Here is a 21076-nt window from a genome sequence, read left to right as displayed (position 1 = left end):
GTGGTGGTGGTGGTGGATGCGGTGGTGGATGCGGTGGTGGTGGAAGTGGTGGTGGATGTGGTGGTGGTGGTGGATGTGGCGGTGGTGGATGTGATGGTGGTGGATGTGGTGAATGTGGTGGTGGATGTGGCGGTGGATGTCATTGTGGAGGTGATGGTGGATGTGGTGGTGGATTTGGTGGTGGTGGTGGATGGGGTGGTGGTTGTGGTGGATGTGGTGGTGGATGTAGTGGTGGTGGGTGTGGTGGTGGTGGTGGTGGATGCGGTGGTGGTGGTGGATGCAGTGGTGTTGGATATGGTGGTGGTGGATATGGCGGTGGATGTCATGGTGGATGTGGAGGTGATGGTGGATGTGGTGGTGGATGTGGTGGTGGATGTGGTGGTGATGGTGGATGCGGTGGTGGTGGTGGATGTGGTGGTGGATGGGGTGGTGGTTGTGGTGGATGTGGTGGTCGTTGTGGTGGATGTGGTGGTGGATGTAGTGGTGGTGGTGGTGGATGTGGTGGTGGTGGATGCAGTGGTGGTGGAAGTGGTGGTGGATGTGGTGGTGGTGGATGCGGTGGTGGTGGAAGTGGTGGTGGATGTGGTGGTTGTGGTGGATGTGGCGGTGGTGGATGTGATGGTGGTGGATGTGATGGTGGTGGATGTGGTGGTGGATGTGGCGGTGGATGTCATGGTGGATGTGGAGGTGATGTTGGATGTGGTGGTGGATGTGGTGGTGGTGGTGGATGTGATGGTGGATGTGATGGTGGATGTGGTGGTGATGGTGGATGTGGTGGTGTATGCGGTGGATGTAGTGGTGGATGCGGTGGATGTGGTGGATGCGGTGGTGGATGCGGTGGTGGTGGTAGTGGTGGATGAGGTGGTGGTTGTAGTGGATGTGGTGGTGGATGTAGTGGTGGTGGGTGTGGTGGTGGTGGTGGATGCGGTGGTGTTGGATGCGGTGGTGGTGGATGTGGTGGATGTGGTGGTGGTGGATGTCATGGTGGATGTGGAGGTAATGGTGGATGTGGTGCTGGTGGATGTGATGGTGGATGTGGTGGTGATGGTGGATGTGGTGGTGGATGCGGTAGTGGTGGATGCGGTGGATGTGGTGATGGTGGATGCGGTGGTGGTGGTGGATGCGGTGGTGGAGGTGGATGCGGTGGTGGTGGTGGATGGGGTGGTTGTGTATATTGTCTAGAAGCCTTGTATCAGCAGAGCTGGGCATTATTGACATAACAGCAGTGGCACACAGGTGGGTAACATGCACGTGACCTGGTGACCCTGGAGGCGTGAGTGGTAGGACATTGTTACACCCCTACAGTGTGCATCTGTGTGGTGTGTCCTGGTGCGTGTCTGTCCGTTTTCACGTGCATTTATTCTGGGAAGGTCTGTGGGTCTCTGTCAGTCTTTGTTAGAAAATGGTTGAAGGGACATCTGTTGTAGAAGTGTTTGTGTGTTTGCGACTGTTTCCGTGTGAATGCGTGCCTGCGGGTGTTTATCATCATCTGTGGGAGCTTGAAGTGAAGCTTCACTTGTGTGTGAGAGGTGTGGGAGGAGTGCGGCTCGGCTGAGCCAGAGCGCACGCTGGGGGAAGCTTGTGGGGCGGAGCATGATAACGCAGCATGACATACTGAAGATATAGTTAAAAAGTGACGGTATCTCGATAAAATACTGTTTTCTCTAATGAAAACAGGTTTAAATGTTTAATGGGAGACTCACGGATGAAATAACGTGGACAGAGAAACGCTGCAATGATAGTCTGCCATCAAGGATTGCCTTACAAGTAAAGGGACATGATAAAAAGAAGCCAGCGCTGGAAGGAAGGAGAAATGCGAGTCACGGCCGGAGGCCGGCCGTGAAAACAATGAGAATTTATATATGATAACGCGCATGCTTTGAAGTGAAGCTTCACTTATGTGTGAGAGGTGTGGGAGGAGTGCGGCTCGGCTGAGCCAGAGCGCACGCTGGGGGAAGCTTGTGGGGCGGAGCTGCTGGGGAACAGATGGCAGATGGCTGGCGATTTGATGCTGTGCACGAGCATTTCACGGGCACAGCACCAAATCACCAGCTAGTTAAACCTCTGTTTAAGCCCCTTTATATCTCGCTCTGCTTACTCAATGCGCATGTGCATTGAGATAGGTCGCGAGACCTAAAAAGGGTTTCTAGGAATAGGTGACTCCGGCTTAAGTGGCTTTCACTCATGAATTTCTAAAACTAAAACAAGTTTATTCTAAGGTTATGAGTAAACCCATCTTAGGCCAAAAAATACTCAGTTTAGATGGAAGCCACGAACGACTGGTCCTTAATCTCGGAAATCAGACAACACTGGACACTCGAAGCAGCAACCGTAATAATGGAGGTCTTGAAATCTCATAGTGCTAAGACTTAAAGAACAACAGAGCAGATTTCCCTCCACAATTTCAGCCTTCCACTGAACTACCAGATTAATGTTCCCATCTCTCCATTGAATGATTGGAGAAAAGCCATTCTCACTAGGAGATATCAGTTCTGCTGATTGCTCATTTTTAAGCGGTTTCAATGCAGGTAGAAAAGGGAACGGCAGTGCGACAAAGCGTGGGCTTCCCAAGTATCTTGCAACGGAGTAGAAGGGATTGTAATCAGGGCCACTGGAATTATGTGATGGAGAGGACCAAATTATGGGGCAGGGTGGACTCAATTATGGGGCAAGGAAAGGCAAATTATGTGTTATAAAGCGACACATTTTGTCATAGTATCACTGCAATATTTAGCCTTGTTCACACACGACAACACTGTCTAGAGACAAAGATTCCACATCATTAGTAACAGTTTTACACTCAAAAATAGTAAGAAGCAATTAAAAGGTGACCAGCTGACTTCTGTCAGGGGCCTATCACGTCGGGGTAACACGTGTTGCAGCATTTTTGGAAACTTTTGATCTGTTTGATCTGTATCATTTTTTTGGGTAAAATCTGCAAATTATGCACATAGATGATGGATTATATGGCAAAAGCACTAAATACATCATTATCCGGAAAACGCCGCAAAATCGCTTAATACTAGTGGTTCGATTATAATGCGGGCCTCCCGTTTTGAAAAGACAGCCAGCAGACCACACTTTCTCAAAAAGTGTGGGTATTCTGAGGTAAATGACACGGCAGATATGCAAACGAAGGTTTTCAATTTCATCTGCTTACACTTTACTATCTCTAAAAGGAGGGAAACAGCGTGCTGGCTGCATCTCACAGTAGTTAGCCAGCTTGCATTCGACCTGCAGATTTTGAGACTGCAGCGAGCAAATGAGAATTGAACCCGTGGCTCCAGCCCCGCAGTAACAGCACTTTGACCACAAGTATTGAGTGTGGGTGTCAAACCCCAGGGGAAGAGTTCAAAGTCTTCACAGGCCTCAATGTCCTTTTGAAGATGGTAGAACGGATTAGCTCCTGTGTGTCAATATAGTTACCAATTACTTGATATTAACCAAAAGACAAAATAAAATAGGCTATAGCACTTATAAAAAAAAAATTAAAAAAAGTTACACACCTTTAAAGTTTCAAAATGCAATTGCCGTTAAACCTAAGCAGCTTAGCTCGAATCAGGAAGGCCCGGTTTAGCCCTCCTAATTGGCAGCTATTGATATATTGTACAGGAAGAGACACGGCGTGAACAATGCAAAGCACAGGACCGGTTTATTGGACGGTTATCAAAACAACATACTAATGCTGCATTGTCCATGAACACTGTTTCACGTTTTAAGCTTCGTTTAAAGGCCTGTCAAGGGTATGTGAAAAACTCACCTTTTAATCTGTGCATCTAAAAATACAAGCGCGTGTTTGATCGACCTACCACAGCAATGTTTGCAGCAGTGCAGTAACCTCCACACTATAAAAACAAAACATCTATTTTTGGTATGGCAGTGTTTCATTAAAATGTGCCAGGATGTGGTGTATGGGGCAGAGCTACCCACTTTGGAGCTGGGTAACCAGGTTCGAGTCCCGGCATTGGCTCAACAACCTGTGATTATGGGCAAATCACTCAATCTCCGGAGAGAGAAAAAAAATAAACTCGTCTTTCTGTAATGTAACTGGTGCTCAGGTAAAGCACCCCAATACCTTCGAGTCAGTTTCACGCTATATAAAAGGTCCCCAAAAAAGTCACATATTCTTATAATTCTTCAATCTCTTCTTTTCATCAAGTAACCTAAACTCAAAAACTGCATTTACGCCGACATCAATACAGCATTTTCACTACACTTCAAGTGCTCTTTACGGCGCTATTCCAGGTGTCGTTAAATCAAGCGGCAGCTATGGGAATATAAAACTACAGGCGATTAGAGCAGTCTCAAGCATTTGAAGCAGGATGCTTTAAAGTCAGCGGAGTTCACTTTTGAGTCTCTGTGTACTTGCTCTAAAAAGACCAGGGGCTGAGCAAATGTAAAATTACGCCGGTGTGATTTGGAAAAAATTGTAAAACTATACCATGTTGAGTAATTATGCAGCAGTTCGCTACAAAATTATATCACAGGAACAACATGAACAATCAGAACGCAAGCAGCTGTTCGCACCAAATTTATTTTTTCATCTTTTTTGTGCAAAATGTGTTCTTTCGCCAGAATTGACACCGGGATGCATTATGCAATAAAATAAAGCACAAAATAAAAGATCTGCATTTTGTGTAATCACGTATGGCTTTCTTAAAGTTTAGATTTCGAAACAAATATTCGGAATTGAATTAGTCCACTGACTACCATTAAAGTGGTTGATTTTGTAACAAGTGAAAGCACTGCCATTGCTAGAGTGAAGGCTAGCATACGAAGTGGGGGGAGGAAGGGCTCCTAATGGGAAGTGGAAACGGGGAGAAATTGAGAAGAAAGCTGAGCAGCGAGGGTGTTATTGCGGCTATCTGCTTGCCCGAGGGGAGGAGAAATGCCGGCCTGAGGCAGAGCACATGCTGAGAAGCTTGTGGGAGGGGGGCTGGGCTGCCTTTGATGTGGTAATGCAAGGCAGGCAGGCGGCTGGTGGTATTGTGAACGCGCTTTTTAGGGCTTGCGCTTGCGCAATCACCTAAAAAGCACATGCACTGCATGCAATCGCCAGTGGAATCGCCAGTGGTGGTTAACCTCTGGATAAGCCACATTAGTGCTTCGCCAGCTATGCGCATGCGCACAGCAGGCGAGCCCTAAAAATGCAAATCCCACACATGCCATCACATCTAACTTACATCAGAACGACTGAGTGCCTGATTTAGATCTTGGTGGTACTCCCATCTTCCCTCCTTGGTTGTGATTTCAAGTACTTCGTCGAGTTGAAGGAGTCCCGCCCACCATATTTAGATGTGTACTGGCTGAACAACCATCTGCATCAACAGACTGTTTACCGTTGGGTAAGCGATTCAGAAAAGGGGGTGCATCATGGGAACAGGGCAGACTAAACTACCAAGCCAATTCTTCACCAGAAAGGAGACAAGCTTCCGGGGACCGGTTTCTGGCATTTCAGCCGTCGTCGGCCCGGCTTGCTTGAATCCTGATGGTGCAGTGAGCAAGGGACTCATGTCTGAGTATACCCTGCCACACCTATAGTGGCCAAAAACGATTCAGAAAAGGGGGTGGTGATGAACAGAGTGTCTGAATTAAGCAGACCACTCTTACCCAGTCCAAAGATCAGGGCTTGATCCATCACCGTTATTTAGCTCACTGCACCATCCCAGCTCAGAACCTGGCTATATGCAAATCAGTCTGTCCCTGGCCCAGTGCATTATGGGAACAGGGCAGACTAAACTACCAAGCCAATTCTTCACCAGAAAGGAGACAAGCTTCCGGGGACCGGTTTCTGGCATTTCAGCCATCGTCGGACCGGCTTGCTTGAATCCTGATGGTGCAGTGAGCAAGGGACTCATGTCTGAGTATACCCTGCCACACCTATAGTGGCCAAAAACGATTCAGAAAAGGGGGTGGTGATGAACAGAGTGTCTGAATTAAGCAGACCACTCTTACCCAGTCCAAAGATCAGGGCTTGATCCATCACCTTTATTTAGCTCACTGCACCATCGCAGCTCAGAACCTGGCTATATGCAAATCAGTCTGTCCCTGGCCCAGTGCATCATGGGAACAGGGCAGACTAAACTTGGGTAAGCAACACACCTCCATCGACATGGTGGACTCAATTGTTGGCTAACAGTACTCCATTGCCATCAAGCCGGCAGGTTTGCTCCTAGCTGATTTAGATTTCCCTGTTTTTCTGTCATTGTTTGCATCCATCAAGACGTTCGCTCCATGGAATTGCTGGTGCGGAGGAAAGGTGTCCCTCCTCCTGAAACACTGGAATTCAAACCCCAATTTACCTTTCCAGCTCACAAACCCTTTTATGTCTACAAAACTAAGCCAGAAAACAAATCATAAAGGCAAGTGTAGGCTCGCCCACTTAGTCTATTGTCCTGGTCCTGAATTACATTCAGCAGGTCTTTCGAAATGTTGTTTGAAGTCGTGATATACATTGAGAACTGCCTGCTCTCCACTTTTTACCACCAGTCCTGATGCGGCCTTAAGTATATTAGAGGCTGAAGCATGTTGACTATGCGGTCTGGTGGCTTAGTGGATTAATGTGTTTACTGCAGGGGGTCTGCGTTCGACCTCATGGTCACATGTTCAAATCCCTGCAGGTCCAATCAGCCTTTAGAATAGAAATGTTCATGCTGCACATTGCCCTATGTAAATTAGCATTCACTGCACCAATTTCTATTCAGGCGCCTTTTGAATCATGATCAAAACGAATCCATTGCTGTTTCTGAGAAAAAGCCTCTGCTACGTTTAGTTTCTGCAATCTTAGGTTTTGCTTCACTAATGAATAGACAGTTCGTATTAGTGCATACCTTTCTTACTAGATAGAGCCCCTCTCCCACTTGTCTGGTATCTGGTGCAGGGTGAAACGAACTTGGGCTGTATTAGGTGATGTGAAATATGAGAACAGGAACTTATCTTTTTTGTATTTTACTGTCCAGCTGCGTTTGCTTGGAAAATTCCACTGTGGGTGTGCCTTCGCCCGGTCATGAAACATACAATAATGTATCTCTATGCTTGCCGATTTCAGACGCTCTGTAGTACTCCTAGGGACTGGGCAGATCGGGCTCCGCTCTGAGTGTATATTAATAAACAGTTAATGCTTTGTATTCTCTACTGTCAGACCAAGTCTTCATTTGGTATGGAAGGTTGAGAGGCAGTCATTGGTGACCGAATCAGGTCACTTCCTTCATGAGGTCGATAAAATGAGCACCATTGGGTTGGGTAACAATAAGCATCTGTTATTCAGCGCCAAGATACCACTTTTGGGGTGAATGTGCGCTTTACAGAAGGTATGTTATCCCTCATTTTGGAGAAGCAAGTCCAAATATGAACATTGAGAATTAATGATTGCTTATTGGGAATTACATCAGAAAAAAGAAAGAAAAATATTGCTTGTCTCCTAAGATTATTTTTGATGGATCATGCACTTTGAGAAAAGGAAGATTAGAATAACCTATTCTTGACTGAGTTTTGTATGAAAGATGCTGTCACAGAGGTGACTTTAGCTGTTTTGTTAACATTTTATGTTTGTATATATTGCGATATTTAATGAATGTTTATTGCATTTCATTATTTGTTCTCTTTTGAACAAACACAAGAGAATATAAACAGTGCCTACAATTGGTTTTCAGAAAAAAATCCGGTTGTATGAGTTTATCATTTAATGGGTTATGCCATAAATTATTTAGTTGGCTGATCAAACATATTTCTTCTGTTTGAGTCAATAATTATTATTAAGGTATTTCTGCTAGACTCATTTTTTTGCTGTGGATGCATTGTCCTAAAGGCTGTTTCCTGGTGCTGTGAGTCCCTAGGAGAGTGGAGACTGGTACCACTTTTGCAATGTGACACTGCACATATAGGATGTGTGGCTCAAAAATATAAGCAGGTAAGGTGCTAAGCCCTCTTTTTATACACATAGCACAGCATGCGTACAATATATACACACCATTGAATGTACATCCACATGCACCACAAACACAACACCCACAACCACAACAACAACAACAAATGTTTCAATACAGTTGTGTTCATTTTACAATGAAAGGTTGTAAAATGAACACTAGTTCATTACACATAAGAATACTATAGCATGTATGGGCAATGTAAATATACACAAGGCTAAATGAAATGTTAAAACACAATTCTTAGTAAGACGTGTGTTGGACTAGGCCCTTTTTGGCTAAAGTTTCCCAAACTTTTTGCTTTCCCCTAGACCCTATTTCTGACATGGGTTGCCAACTTAGATGCTTTGGGCACTTTGCCACTGCTGATCAGTGTCAAAGTGAAAGTGCTTCCTGTGTAAAGTGTAATGGTAATTGGTTGTCCATGATTGGTATGTTTGCCTTACTAGTAAAGTCCCTAGTAAAGTGCACTATGTGTGCCAGGGCTGGTAATGCAAATGCTGCTAGTGGGCCTGCGGTACAAAAGGGGGTGGTGATGGACGGAGCATCTGAATCAATCAAACACTCACACCCAGTCAAAAGATCTGGGTTTAATCCATCACCGTTCTTTAGCCCACTCTGCCACCCCAGTTCAGACATGGCTATATGCAAATCAGTCTGACCCTGTGCCTCATGGGAACAGTCCAGCCCGAACTGCCAAGCCATGTCTTCCCTGGACCGGAAACAAGCATCCTGGGACCGGTTTCGGGTTCATAACCCTCATCAGCCAGGCTATCTTGAATCCAGTGGCAAAGTGAGCAAGGGACTCACTTCTGAGCATACCCTGCCACATTGCAAAGTGCTTGATTCTTGCATTACGAACTGCTTAGCCTTGCATTAGGACTGCATAGGATCACCTAGAATTGCTCATTAATACCGTCAGAACTTACAAGAGCTGGCTGACCTAATAACTGGCTAGGAGGTATATTACAAATACGCATATGTTGCTCCGTGGGAGCTCCGTATCAAATATTTTTGGCCACAAAGGTCTCCCCCGCCGCCGCATTCCTCATCACCGCGGCCGCCGAGGGGGGGACCACAGCCCCCAGAACGCACCACAGACATCGCCCCGCCCACCTACGGCCATTTCCGCGCCCGGAGGCGCTTAAAGCACCGGAGCTCCCTCGTAGGGGTGGGAGCTCCATATCAAATATTTTGGCCACAAAGGACCCTACCTGTTGCTGTGACATCTGCGCTCTGCCTGTGCGCTGCTGTCCCGGGTGTGCACCTGGTCTCCCCCGCCGCCACATTCCTCATCACCGTGGCCGCCGAGGGGGGGACCACAGCCCCCAGAACGCACCATGGACATCGCCCCGCCCACCTACGGCCATTTCCGCGCCCGGAGGCGCTTAAAGCACCGGAGCTCCCTCGTAGGAGTGGGAGCTCCGTATCAAATATTTTTGGCCACAAAGGACCCTACCTGTTGCTGTGACATCTGCGCTCTGCCTGTGCGCTGCTGTCCCGGGCTGTGCACCTGGTCTCCCCCGCCGCCGCATTCCTCATCACCGCGGCCGCGGAGGGGGGGGGACCACAGCCCCCAGAACGCACCACGGACATCGCCCCGCCCACCTACGGCCATTTCCGCGCCCGGAGGCGCTTAAAGCACCGGAACTCCCTCTGCGTCGCGGGACGCGCGCGAGTATTGCCGGGCTGAGCCCGGGCAGAGGGCGGGCCATCTGTGGCCATCAGAGGCCAGAAGAGGCCGGGCTGGGCTTATCCCCTAACATTCTTGTGAGGTCTATTGGTTTGTATCCTTGGATTGTGGGACCATGGCCCTGAACATTGATAAAATCTTACCGGTGAAGGCAGGAGGAAGTAGTAAAGGTATTTTGGATAATTATTTTACTAAGGTTGCCCAAGATATTGATAGGGAGAGTGTATTGGCCGAGCGTCGTGTTGAACGGCGACGGTCTGTTGAAGGTATGAAAAAGAGACCTCCCGTGGACCTTTCAAAACATACTTCCTCACCTGATGTGAGCTCTCGCACTGACTTTGATGATTCTCTTTCTACTGATAACGTCCCAATACTCTTGCGCGACACACCTTCCTCTTTACCCGATGTGTCCACTGATCTATACACGAATGTCATATCTCTCCCTGGCAGTAATTCTTCCATGGGATCTGATGTGAGAATTAGGTCATCTTTACCAGTAGCTGGGACCGCTAAGAAGAGGACTAAGAACTCTGTGACGCTTAAAGTTTTTGGCTCACCACCTAGTAAAAGAAGAAAAAGGGGTGGTGATCCGCCAAGAACGAAGATTAGCCATTCTGACTTTGGTAAACCTTCGAAGGGCATTGTAACAACTGGGCCAGCTTTAAAGGGCCCTATTTCAAGTGTACCTACCCCAAAAGTTGATATAACTACAGTACCAACCTCATCAGGTTTAGTCACCCCTCTACATTGTCCGCCTAGGGAAGCACTGTCGCTTGCCCCTTTGGAAAGTCTGGAACACATGATTAGGTCTTTTATTCTACCAGTAATAGAGAGGTTGAAGAGGGTTGAGCAACGGTTAGAGAACTTAGAGCTGGCTATTGGTAATACTGCTGGGTTAACTAAGAACCTTGCGAAGCCGGCACTATCCTCTCCAGCAATAGTGTTATCTCCCACTCCCGTTGCCCATAAAGGTGTAAATAAAATCAACAAGCCTAAAAATTCTGAACAGCATAGGGCAAAACCACCCAAACCAGTCCAAAAATCGGCATCACTTGGTGTTAGTGTAGCACAGAAGTTAGATAAGAAAAGTCCTACAACGGAGAAAGCTGAGGCGATAGGGGAAGTACTCAGTAGGTAACCACAGGGGTCATCAAGTAGAATTACCCCCTGAAGCGGTACCCTTCGTGGTTGTCCTTACGGGAGTCCCTATATTACCAGATGGGAAAAGGGAAGGGTTCTTCCAGTTAAAAAACAAAAATATGCATTGGCTTAGTCAAAATCGACCACTTCCTTACAACATTAATGGTGAAATCCTGCATGCTCGGCGACTTCAATGGCTGGGAAGCAGAGTAAAGGACATAAAGGGGGACTTAATTTTTATCAACTTTAGAGATCCCGGAGCGGTTAGATATATTCTAAATTGGTCCCCAGGGAACGCTGGAAATTCAATTGTTCCCTGTGAATTGACATATTTTTACCCAAGACCTCTAGTGACCGCTATAACATGCCCCGGGTCCCTATCTTACCCGCAGACCAACCTTCCTATACATCTTAACAAACCGTATAGGACGCATGTATTCAACCCTGTGAATCACGAAAACTTACCCAGGTGGGATACTGTACCATTTAAGAGACATAGAATTAGAAATGGGAGGATGGACCACTTGTTGCCGTTTACCCAGCTGGAAGTCGCAAATAGATTCGACGCCTTTTCAGGCTTCGATGACTGCGATTGACAGACGGAGCCCCTTAATACCATGCTACCCACTACTGACTACTCACTTGGTAAAACAAAAACTTGTCCAAAAATAAAAAACTTGAAACCAGTACAAACTATTCTACCTGTAACTGTCTCTTATTCTGACGAACGGCCATTGGTGAACCATGAGCCTGACCAAGGTGTAGAAGTTAGCTCCCCTGCTCCCAACAATCTTTCTGGACCTTTGGATTGTGAACCAACTAAGCAAGACTTGGCTGAAGCTCCAGTCAAAATCTTATCCTGGAATGTGGCGGGTCTTAAGAGTAAATTGCCCATTCCAGAGTGGGGCTCCCTAATGGCCTTGCATGATATTTGCATGTTGCAAGAAACTTGGGCGCTTAAAGAAAGCGTAGTCCAGGGTTTTGCAACATACGATACTCTGGCAAGCATGGGTGCTAGGGGCAGACCCTCGGGAGGATTGTCTATATGGGTTGGCACGCATTTGGGAGTTAATGTAACACCAATTCCAACTAACTCAATAGATGTTCAGTGTGTCTTGCTGACCTTGCCAAATGGGCCAGACATCGCCTTGATTAATGTATATTCAAGGCCAGTTAGGCGGGGTCTTGAGTCAAGAACTATTGAAACATTGTTAACTCTCATACAATCGATTGACCCCTCTACTATATTAATCTTGGGTGGTGATTTTAACTGTCATTTTGAGCCCCTTATGGACCCAAACTTTGGTGAATCGGATGATGTAGATCTACTTTGGAACATCCCAGAACCACTGACCCCTCAGGTCAAGGCATGGACACCCCTTGTTTTGCAAATGCAGTCGTTTGCGCTAGCTACTTCGCAAAGAGCCTGCAATGGGAGGGTGGAGCCTGACAGACCAGGGAGAGCCACGTTTAATTGATCAAATCAGACCTCAATAATCGATTATATTTTTATGGAGGCTAAACATTGGGATAGGTTGTCTGAATTTAGGGTCATCGAAAGGTCTGACAGTGACCACAATGCCTTAGTTCTGTCCCTTAAACCAGGGAGTTTCGGGCTGAAGGGCTCAACTATGACTAATTACTCCGATACTGTGCCACTAATAATAACAAACTGTAGACGTAGGGTTAAATGGCCAGATCTACAAGCATCGACTATCAAACTCGCAGAACTGTATGAAACCATTATTCCGTTCATCGAAGAGATGGGGAAATCTGGGCATCTGGGTAGGGCAACTCAAATTCATAACCACACTAAAAGATATTTTGTACCCAGTAAGAAGGGCAAATAATATACGGACCACGATTTCTCAATGGTTTAATAGTTCCTGTAGGAAGGCCAAAAAGGCTTTGCTTACAGCATTAAAAACCAATGATAGCGAGACCATTAGGATACATCGCATTACCTATAAAAAGCGAATTAGTGAAGCTAAAAGGGAATGGGAAGCCGCAATGTGGGAAGAGTTGGGATCTGCACTCAGGAATAAGGACTCCAAACTATTCTGGTCCATTGTCACCACTGGCATTAGTGGGCATACCCAGACACTTGCCCCCAATATTGCCCCTTCCATCTGGGAAAGCCACTTTGCTGCTTTATATGGCACTTTGGAGCCTGACGCCTTGCCTCGTAGCTCTGTAGAACCCCAGCAAATGCAGGGCATCAATGGGACTGAGGATTGTGGATGGTTGACTGAAGTCTCTACGCCCCACGTATTGGTGGAACTTTTCACCTTAACAGAGGTTGGGACAGCCATAGGCAAATTGCTCCCCAACAAGGCCCCAGGATTGGATAATCTGCCGGGGGATTTGTTTAGGGGGCAGCCGCAAATTTGGGCTCCCTATCTGGTTGTTTTATTTAATGGCATTGTGCAGGGGGAAAACCCGCCCCCTACTTGGCTAGGAGTAGAAATTGTCCCCATTCTAAAAAAGGGCTGCCCGCTTATCCCTTCTAATTATAGACCCATCAGTCTAATTGATACTTCACGAAAGCTGATGGGGAGGGTTATCCTTGATAGGATCCTTGGGTGGATTGAAGATAAAGGGATCCTTTCTATACTGCAGGCAGGGTTCAGGTCCGGAATATCTACCCTAGACCAGATATTTCGCCTGTAGGTCCTGTACTGGAAAACAGCAAAGGTGGAGGGTGGCAGCCTCTACCTTGTGTTTGTGGACCTGCGGGCGGCATTTGATCTGGTTCTCCGCGTCAAATTGTGGAAGGTGTTGGCAGACCTAGGACTCCCTCCATACCTACTAAATGTCCTAGCTAGGCTACATATAAATAATTTTGCTCAAGTCAGGTGTGGTAGGCATGGCGAACTCACAGATCAGTTTTCAGTCCAAAAAGGAGTTTGCCAAGGGTGCGTATTGGCACCCACACTTTTTAGCCTTTACATTAATGGCCTTGTGGAATATTTGAATGGTGTGGTTAACAACGATGCCCGTAAACTGGTCACGGGTAGAGTGCCCGCTCTGATGTTCGCAGACGACACATTGTTGTTGTCTAGAACATCATCGGGCATTCAGAAAACTCTTGATGGTTTTGTTGAGTTCTGTGAGCTTCGGGGACTAGAAATCAATCTGGGAAAAACTAAGTTTATGATTTTTAATCCCCCTAAGCGGGTACGTCCAAACCAGTCCTACATGGTACCCCCCTTGAAAGGGTAAAAACATTTGTTTATCTGGGTGTTACTCTAACTGAGAACTTTGATTGGAACACCCAGATTGCCAAATCCACACTTAAGCTATCCCAGCTTGCTGGGGGTATAAGTAAAGTCTTTAGGGAGTCAACATTTAGGCCGGTGTCCCCAGCTCTGGAAATATATTGCCACCAGGCGAGAATGGCAGCAATTTACGGGACTGAACTTTGGGGGCACAAGCAGACATGGAACCTCAAAAATGCAGAACATTTTTTTCTGAGAAACCTGGTTGGGTTACCTCCCAGTACGCCTATGATTCCTCTTAGGCTTGATCTGGGCATGGTCCCATTAGAAGAGATTATTAGTGCAAGACCAATCATGTACTGGAAGAGGCTGTGGTCAGTTCCTGAACTGGACGCTTATAGAGCAGAGTTCTCTGAGATTTTGTCCCTTCTTATACACAAAAAGATCCCTTGGCTACAGCACATCCGCGCCGTTATTACCGGGCTAGGTCTACCGGATCTGTGGGAAAACCCAGAGACTTATTGCCCAGGGATATCAAAGAAGGAACTTCTCTCCCATATAAGCAAGCAGAGTGCTCAGGTGCAGGCGAGCTCTACATCATTGGGTAGGTTAACTTTTGAATTCCTCCAAGTGAAATTTGAATCCAAAATTGAGGAATTCTTGGACACAATTGAACCCCCGTTTGCTCAAAAATTATATCTTCAGTTAAGGCATGGTACTCTTCCTATTGGATCTTTTACATCTAGGAGGGCAAAAACTAACATCGAAGTTTGCCCTGCATGTAATTACAAAAAAGAGAATGTAACCCATGTACTGTTTTTTTGCCCTGCCTATTCTGCCATCAGGAAATGGTGGCTGACCCCTATTTGTAAGAAGTTAAAGAACTTGGGATTTTTGCACTTTACACAGGCTTGCATGATATTAACTTATGACACCCATCCTCCGATTGTGTTTGCGGTCTCACGCTATCTTTTAAGCATGTGGCGCAGGAGACAAACTTTTTTAAACTAAATCAATTGTTGTATTTACTGCTTTTATCCTTGTACCCTGATAACTACCAGTTTAATGCTTTTTTTAACATTTTATGAATATGTATTGTTTTACTGATCGTGCTGATGTATTTTATGTGCACTTTTATGGTCAATTGACCGAAATAAAGTTATCAATGAATGAATGCATATGTTGGATTTTTATCTTGTGATCTCATTGTATATCTTTTTATTTAAACTTATACTTGTTTTTATATGAAACTCGTGTGGAGTCCTTTTGTGGTTTCACCATTGGGCCACTGGGAGCGTGGTTGCAAATACTTTAACATTTGATTGATGATAAGCCTGGCTGCTCGTGCCAAGCTACCAAGGGTGTGAGCAGGGGTTATCTGAGAAGGTGTCCTTCCTTTTCCTGTCATGGAAGAGAGGGTCTCTACTTGGCCTAAGGTACCTACCTCAGCCAACTCGCGATTCTCGGTTCTAACAACGTGTGTAAAAAATGTACCTTTGATTCCAGTGACAAAAGACTAGATTAGTGTTTTGGTCAAGTTGTAGCAGTAAAGGATGGACTTGGACAATGGGGTTCAAGGCAGAAACAGAAGTAAAAAAGAGAAAAAAAAGTGATGTTTAACCTCATTTCCTTCAAATCCACCAACTCAAGTATGGAGGTATCCCAGACACAGTTGTCCCAACGGAGAGGCACATGGTGATCCTGGCTGTATTCCCTCCAAAAGCATCATTTGCCTATGGTGCTGTCGACGATGGAGGTAAATCCTGGCGGAGCCGGTGGCACTTGGCTGTCTTTGGTCCATAGGCCCACCCAACATCTAAATCGAGCGGGCGGACTGCCAAGTAGGCAGGCTTTGAAACCATCAAAAAAGGTAAAGCAGGACCAGTTCCACCAAGATGTAAATCAGTCCCTGTGTCATAAAGGCTGGAGTGAATTCTTTGAAGGTGCACCGCAATATGTACAATTCACTACTAGCATTTGCAAAATGCGGACTATGATGTGCTTATTAAGTCTTTGGCGTGAGAAGTTCTGATACACCCCTCTAGCTGGAATAGCTAGTACCAACACTCCTTTCAGTTTGAAGACGATGGATACCGCAAGTGGGTGGGGCATCTATGAGGGGTACATTCTCATTCAGCTTGGCTTTTCAATATGTACATGATTTTGAGAATAAGTATATTTATGATTCTGACAAACTCCTCCAGAAGCAACATAACATTTTCCTTTGAAAACGATACATTGATGACATCCAAATGATCTGAAAGGGAAATGAGGATGAACTGACACAATTTATGCAGTTAATCAATACCTTAAATCATCACCTACAACACAGCATTGCATTCCTTGACTTTCTTTTCTCTACCAAAAATTAAAAACTCATCAGTGAATTACTTACAAAGGCTCGTTTCTCCTTTTTGACAGCTATCACCCAAGAGCCTTGCAAGACAATATCCTGTCTGGACAATTCTTCCACTTTAGGAAGAATTGGATGTCCTAGCGAGATTTGATGAGCCTGACTCAAAAGCCATCAAAAAGAAAACAGAGAGACTCACTTGTATTATCACATACAGCTGTCTGACAGAATATCAAGGACAGACATTTCGTGTGGACAGAATATCCTGTCACAAATATGGAGGATCAAAATATCAAGAAGGTAATTGCAATCTCCATTATAGCACAGTGAGAGATTATGGCCTTGTTAGGTGGCAAAAGACTACCACTAACAACTAAGCAGATCTTGTGGCATGGATTTGCAGCAGCAGTAGGTGTGGGGAATGCCTTTTTTACTGTGACTCGCATGCTGTATATTTTAAGCACAGTAGACTGCACCACTTTCAGTCTATGGTTGAAACTAAAAAAATGTGTGAAGAACATGAATGGATTAATTATGTGACAGTCAGTGTACATGTGATGAGCTAGAGGGCTGTTGTCAGAAGGGAAAAGCATAGATTAATTTATATTTCTGTTATTAATACATTACGAGTCCAGTAACCGGTTCATCACCGACAAGCTCGGGTGTATCCTTTTTTCCTTTCCCTAGTTTAAGAGAGTACCTACTTCTTAGGATATGGCACACAACTATGTGACTGTTGGAGACAAGGATCTGTCCTAATGAATATCCTTGGCCATCTCTATAAATTGATTAGGGACTGAGACAGGTTGACTACTCTAAGGGCTTGAACGCACAACCTTTTCAGGACACTGATTTTATCCATAAATGAGAGGAGCAGCCAACAGATCAGTTTCCTTGAGCTCTGATTGGATACATTTTTAATCGGAAAGGCTAATCCCGGAAAAGAAACGCAATCAACATAGAGAGCACTCTTTCCTTTCTACACAGTATTCTTCGGCCTGCTAAGAGCTCCCAAATATGACTACCAAATTACCAAAAGGATGGTCACAGCAAAGAGACACCCAGTGAAGAAGCAAGACACCGGAAGTGGGTGAGGGATTTTGTTAGGGAAAACCCCAGTGAGGCCTCTAAACTAGCAAGGTGGGATGCTCACGTTTCCATTTCCAGAAAACAGGACATCTTAGGTGTGATCCATCCCTAGAGCCCCCTGGTAACTCTGTTGATTAGTTACAATTCACATGCAACAAAGGCTTTGCTTAGGCTCCAGCAAAAAAAAACAGCGCAGGCGCTTCCAGCATTGTAACACCTGGAAAAGGGCCGCAACTGGGGCAACTTCACCTGCTCATAGGGAGACTTAAACAGGTATTGAGGGCTGGATTAGCCACACCTAAGCTTTGTATTTGCCTGCAGAGGCTAAACAGAGCATGGGGAAACTGGGGCCGCATGTGAGACGATTACAATGGATGTTAAAGGCACAGATTTTTGGGAGAGTTTGTCAGGTATTGGAGGTTACTTCTGTTCTTTGGAACTTTGCAGAGGGCATTGAATGCTGGGAGTGCACCTGGGGAAATTACGTAGTGCCTTGGGGGGATGTAGTGGCCATTGGGGGCAGATGCAACACTTGGGGAGGTTTCCCTTGGCATTGCAGGTTTGGAGAAGCAGGAGAGGAGGCTGCACTGGGCAATCGAGACTGCGGCTATGGTATTACAACGGGGTGATTACCCCGCACAACCTTTATCACGCTGTCATTACAAAGCAAGTCATTACTACGACTTGCGCTGGATGGCGCTGTTGGTTAAGGAATATTGTAATTTTATATTCCAACACCTTCCCTGCTGTTACGTGGACTGGTGTTGGAATATAAAACTATAATATTCCTGAATCTGCGCCCTCCAACGCAAGTCGTTGTAACGATTTGCGTTTGTAAAAGCTGCGATGTAAAGTACCGCAATCAAAATTATCGCGTAGTACTATCATACATCCTGCGGCTATTATTGTAAAATATTCCAATTGGCATCGAAGGCATGAGCTGTGTCTAGGAAGCGGCTCTGCGGGTCTGAAGTTGGAGCTGCACCCATGGTGGTCATGCTGGGACTTTCATTCTTTGAGCTTCACTTGGTCGAAGTCACTAGAGGATGAAGGCTGAGGCTGCTTAGGGTCAAAGGGGCATATTATCAAGGGGGTTTATCTCCGCTTTTTTGGCTTTAAAAGCCAAAAAAGCAGAGATAAAATTATCTCCCTATTACCTAGCTGTCGCTAACACCAGTTAGCGACAGCTAGTAGGAGATAGCGACCATCTTGGGCCCCACTTTGCATGTCAGTGATATTTATCACTAATGACATGCAAAGTGGGCGTGCCAAGATGTTAGCGACTGGAAACAGTCGCTTACATCGCTATCTCCTATAACCAACTTTTGGAGATATTCGCGCTAAGCGCGAATATCTCCAAAAGCTAACACCTGCCCTGAGCAGTTCTTAGCCATGTTATCCAATGGAAGGTGGATAACATGGCTAAGAGCATTAGCTCTATAATGCATGAATATCGCTGACTTTTCAGCGATATTCATGCATTGCGGCCGATTTTTATCGCATTTGCGATAAACCTTGGTATTACCAAGGTTTATTTGCGATAAAAATCGCCGCAGCTCAGCGGTAAATATTTGTCTCTAACCAAGCAATAGCGATACTTATCGCTATTGCTTGGTAATATGCCCCAAAATTCCCTGGTGATTTAGTCCTGCACCATCCTGCTCCTCCTTCTCTCATTCTGACCAATGGGGTGGTTCATGTGCAGCAGACATATTCCATGAGTCCCCTTACAGGAGGAGTGTTTGTTTGAATGATGCTATTTCACGCCTTCATCCCTTCTGATCCCGTGCACATTAACATTTTCAATCGTAAATTAAAATGCACATATTTATGTATAAAAAAGAGGAATATCTGAAAGTCAATTAAAATATATTATAAAACGAACTATATTTGCTGTTGACTTACCATCAGGGAGACTCCACGCTGCACCTGTGAGCAAAAGCACCACCAAGAACGTCCTGAAAATGGACAGCATCTCCGCACTGGGTTCAAAGAGGAAGAGACACCTCTACTCTCGTCTTGTCCACAGTATTTAAACAACCCTCTGTCACCGATGGGTTTATATCCGATCTCTGCTTACGTGCACTCTTTTGAGTGGACTTTGTTTGCACAATTGCCGGTAATCAGCTGGGGGCAGACACCTGCTGGGAATGTTAGGGTTTGTTTAGCGAGTTGCAGCAGTAAGTTATTTGGATTTAGCCAAAGAGAATGTCAAACAGGAGAAAACTGCAAAATACATTTTACAATGATAGCATACATTGCCTGTTCAAGGGCGGCATGGCTGAAAAATCCATCCTAGAATGAAGGTGGGCAATCAACTCTCACCTGTTAACTGATGTGAAGGGTGAAAGTCCATGTGAAATAGCCTTGTGCTCTCGCAGATCTCATTTTCTCAATCCAGCTGACCTGGTTGATTTTCCTGATCGGTGTCTGGTGTCACAAGTCCCCCTCTACATGATTTTGACTGTTGCTCACCATCAATTTTAGACTCCATTGAGCAATAGGGGCGCACCCAAAAAGTGCTTGTTTTATCTTGGTTGATTACTATACCTATGAGTAGGCTACAGCATGATTAATGACTGGTGGAAGCTAATAACATTGGGGTAATGGCCTTCTTTCCTACAACCAAGTGAGGACACTGCCTGCTGACTCTGTGTAAATACTTGTAGAGTGCCATGAATGGGCAACCAGATTCTCAAAGATTGTGTGGAGTGTGTTTGTATAGTGCTAACATAGATGTGAAGTGGGGTACCTCCAGTTTGGGGTTCAACCTGTGTAATTTCAGATACTGTGGTTTTTGGGTGCACCATAACATTTTGAGGTAGTCAGTCACTGCCTTTGCCCCCTCACTTTTATTTCTTTCTTCTTGTAGAAACCATTTTAAAGCCAAGTGTACGTGTTTGGGTTGAAATCACACAAACTTGACTGGAAAAGGCTTTTCATCTTCCCTGCATCTGCAAGGGACAACCTGAGGGCGGTAGTCCATCGGATGGTGGAGGTAATGTCCTCCACCCCCCTGACTGACTGTACTCCATCCTTTGAAGTGTGAAGCTCCCTAAATATCAGAGTACACTGACAACCATGTAGTATGACTCCTAAATGGTTCTAAAAGTAGGATTGGTGTTCAGGGCAAATTTGGGGGGAGAACTGGTTTTCCTTATCTGTAGATTCTTGAATAGAATCCTGAATCCCGCAGCTTCTTGTAATTCAGTAGTACCTTGAACTCTGCTCTTGGGATCTGAACATGCTGGGTCAACATTCAGTCAATTCTTCTGAAGAGTGTTAAAAGAATGGCATACTGGAATGAAGACATAACTAAGAGATTATATTTAAGCAGGAATATATGTCATTCTGAACTAAAATGGAATAGGCCTCCACATTTATACATTTTCATTGAACAAAGGTCAAAATAAGTGATATGGACTGCAATGTATTTACTTTATCTGGTCAAAATAAATAAAAAGGTACACACCCATTCCCTCAAATTGTTGAAGTATTTTCTTCACTGAATAATATGTAATGGTGTATGAAACTACGAACATTTAGGAAAATGACTTAACATTTCACATAACTGATTTTACAATGTCTTGCATGAAAGTCGAAAGAGAGGTCGCAAAAGTCATGAGCTGTACATGCAAGGCGCTGGTTCGTGGTGAAC

General features: G+C 45.3%; 1 protein-coding gene across 2 annotated transcripts in view; it reads right to left on the bottom strand.

Moving 5' to 3' along the window:
• The window catches only part of LOC147711690 (uncharacterized), a 104703-nt gene extending 85214 nt beyond the window's left edge, over window positions 1-19489 (bottom strand). Inside the window, exon 1 of one of the 2 annotated variants that reach the window (XM_086922401.1) lies at window positions 19324-19489. In XM_086922401.1, the coding sequence (XP_086778527.1) occupies window positions 19324-19393 (70 nt within the window). In that variant the 5' untranslated portion in view covers window positions 19394-19489. The remainder of the gene's footprint in view (window positions 1-19323) is intronic. The other variant, XM_086922402.1, reaches the window with a different exon arrangement.
• Between the last annotated feature and the right edge of the window lie 1587 nt (window positions 19490-21076).

Source organism: Lissotriton vulgaris, chromosome 5 (genome assembly GCF_964263255.1).
Source record: "Lissotriton vulgaris chromosome 5, aLisVul1.2, whole genome shotgun sequence".
Taxonomy (NCBI): Eukaryota; Metazoa; Chordata; class Amphibia; order Caudata; family Salamandridae; genus Lissotriton; species Lissotriton vulgaris.
The sequence above is the reverse complement of the archived record's forward strand: the minus strand, read 5'-3'. Positions and strand labels throughout refer to the sequence as shown.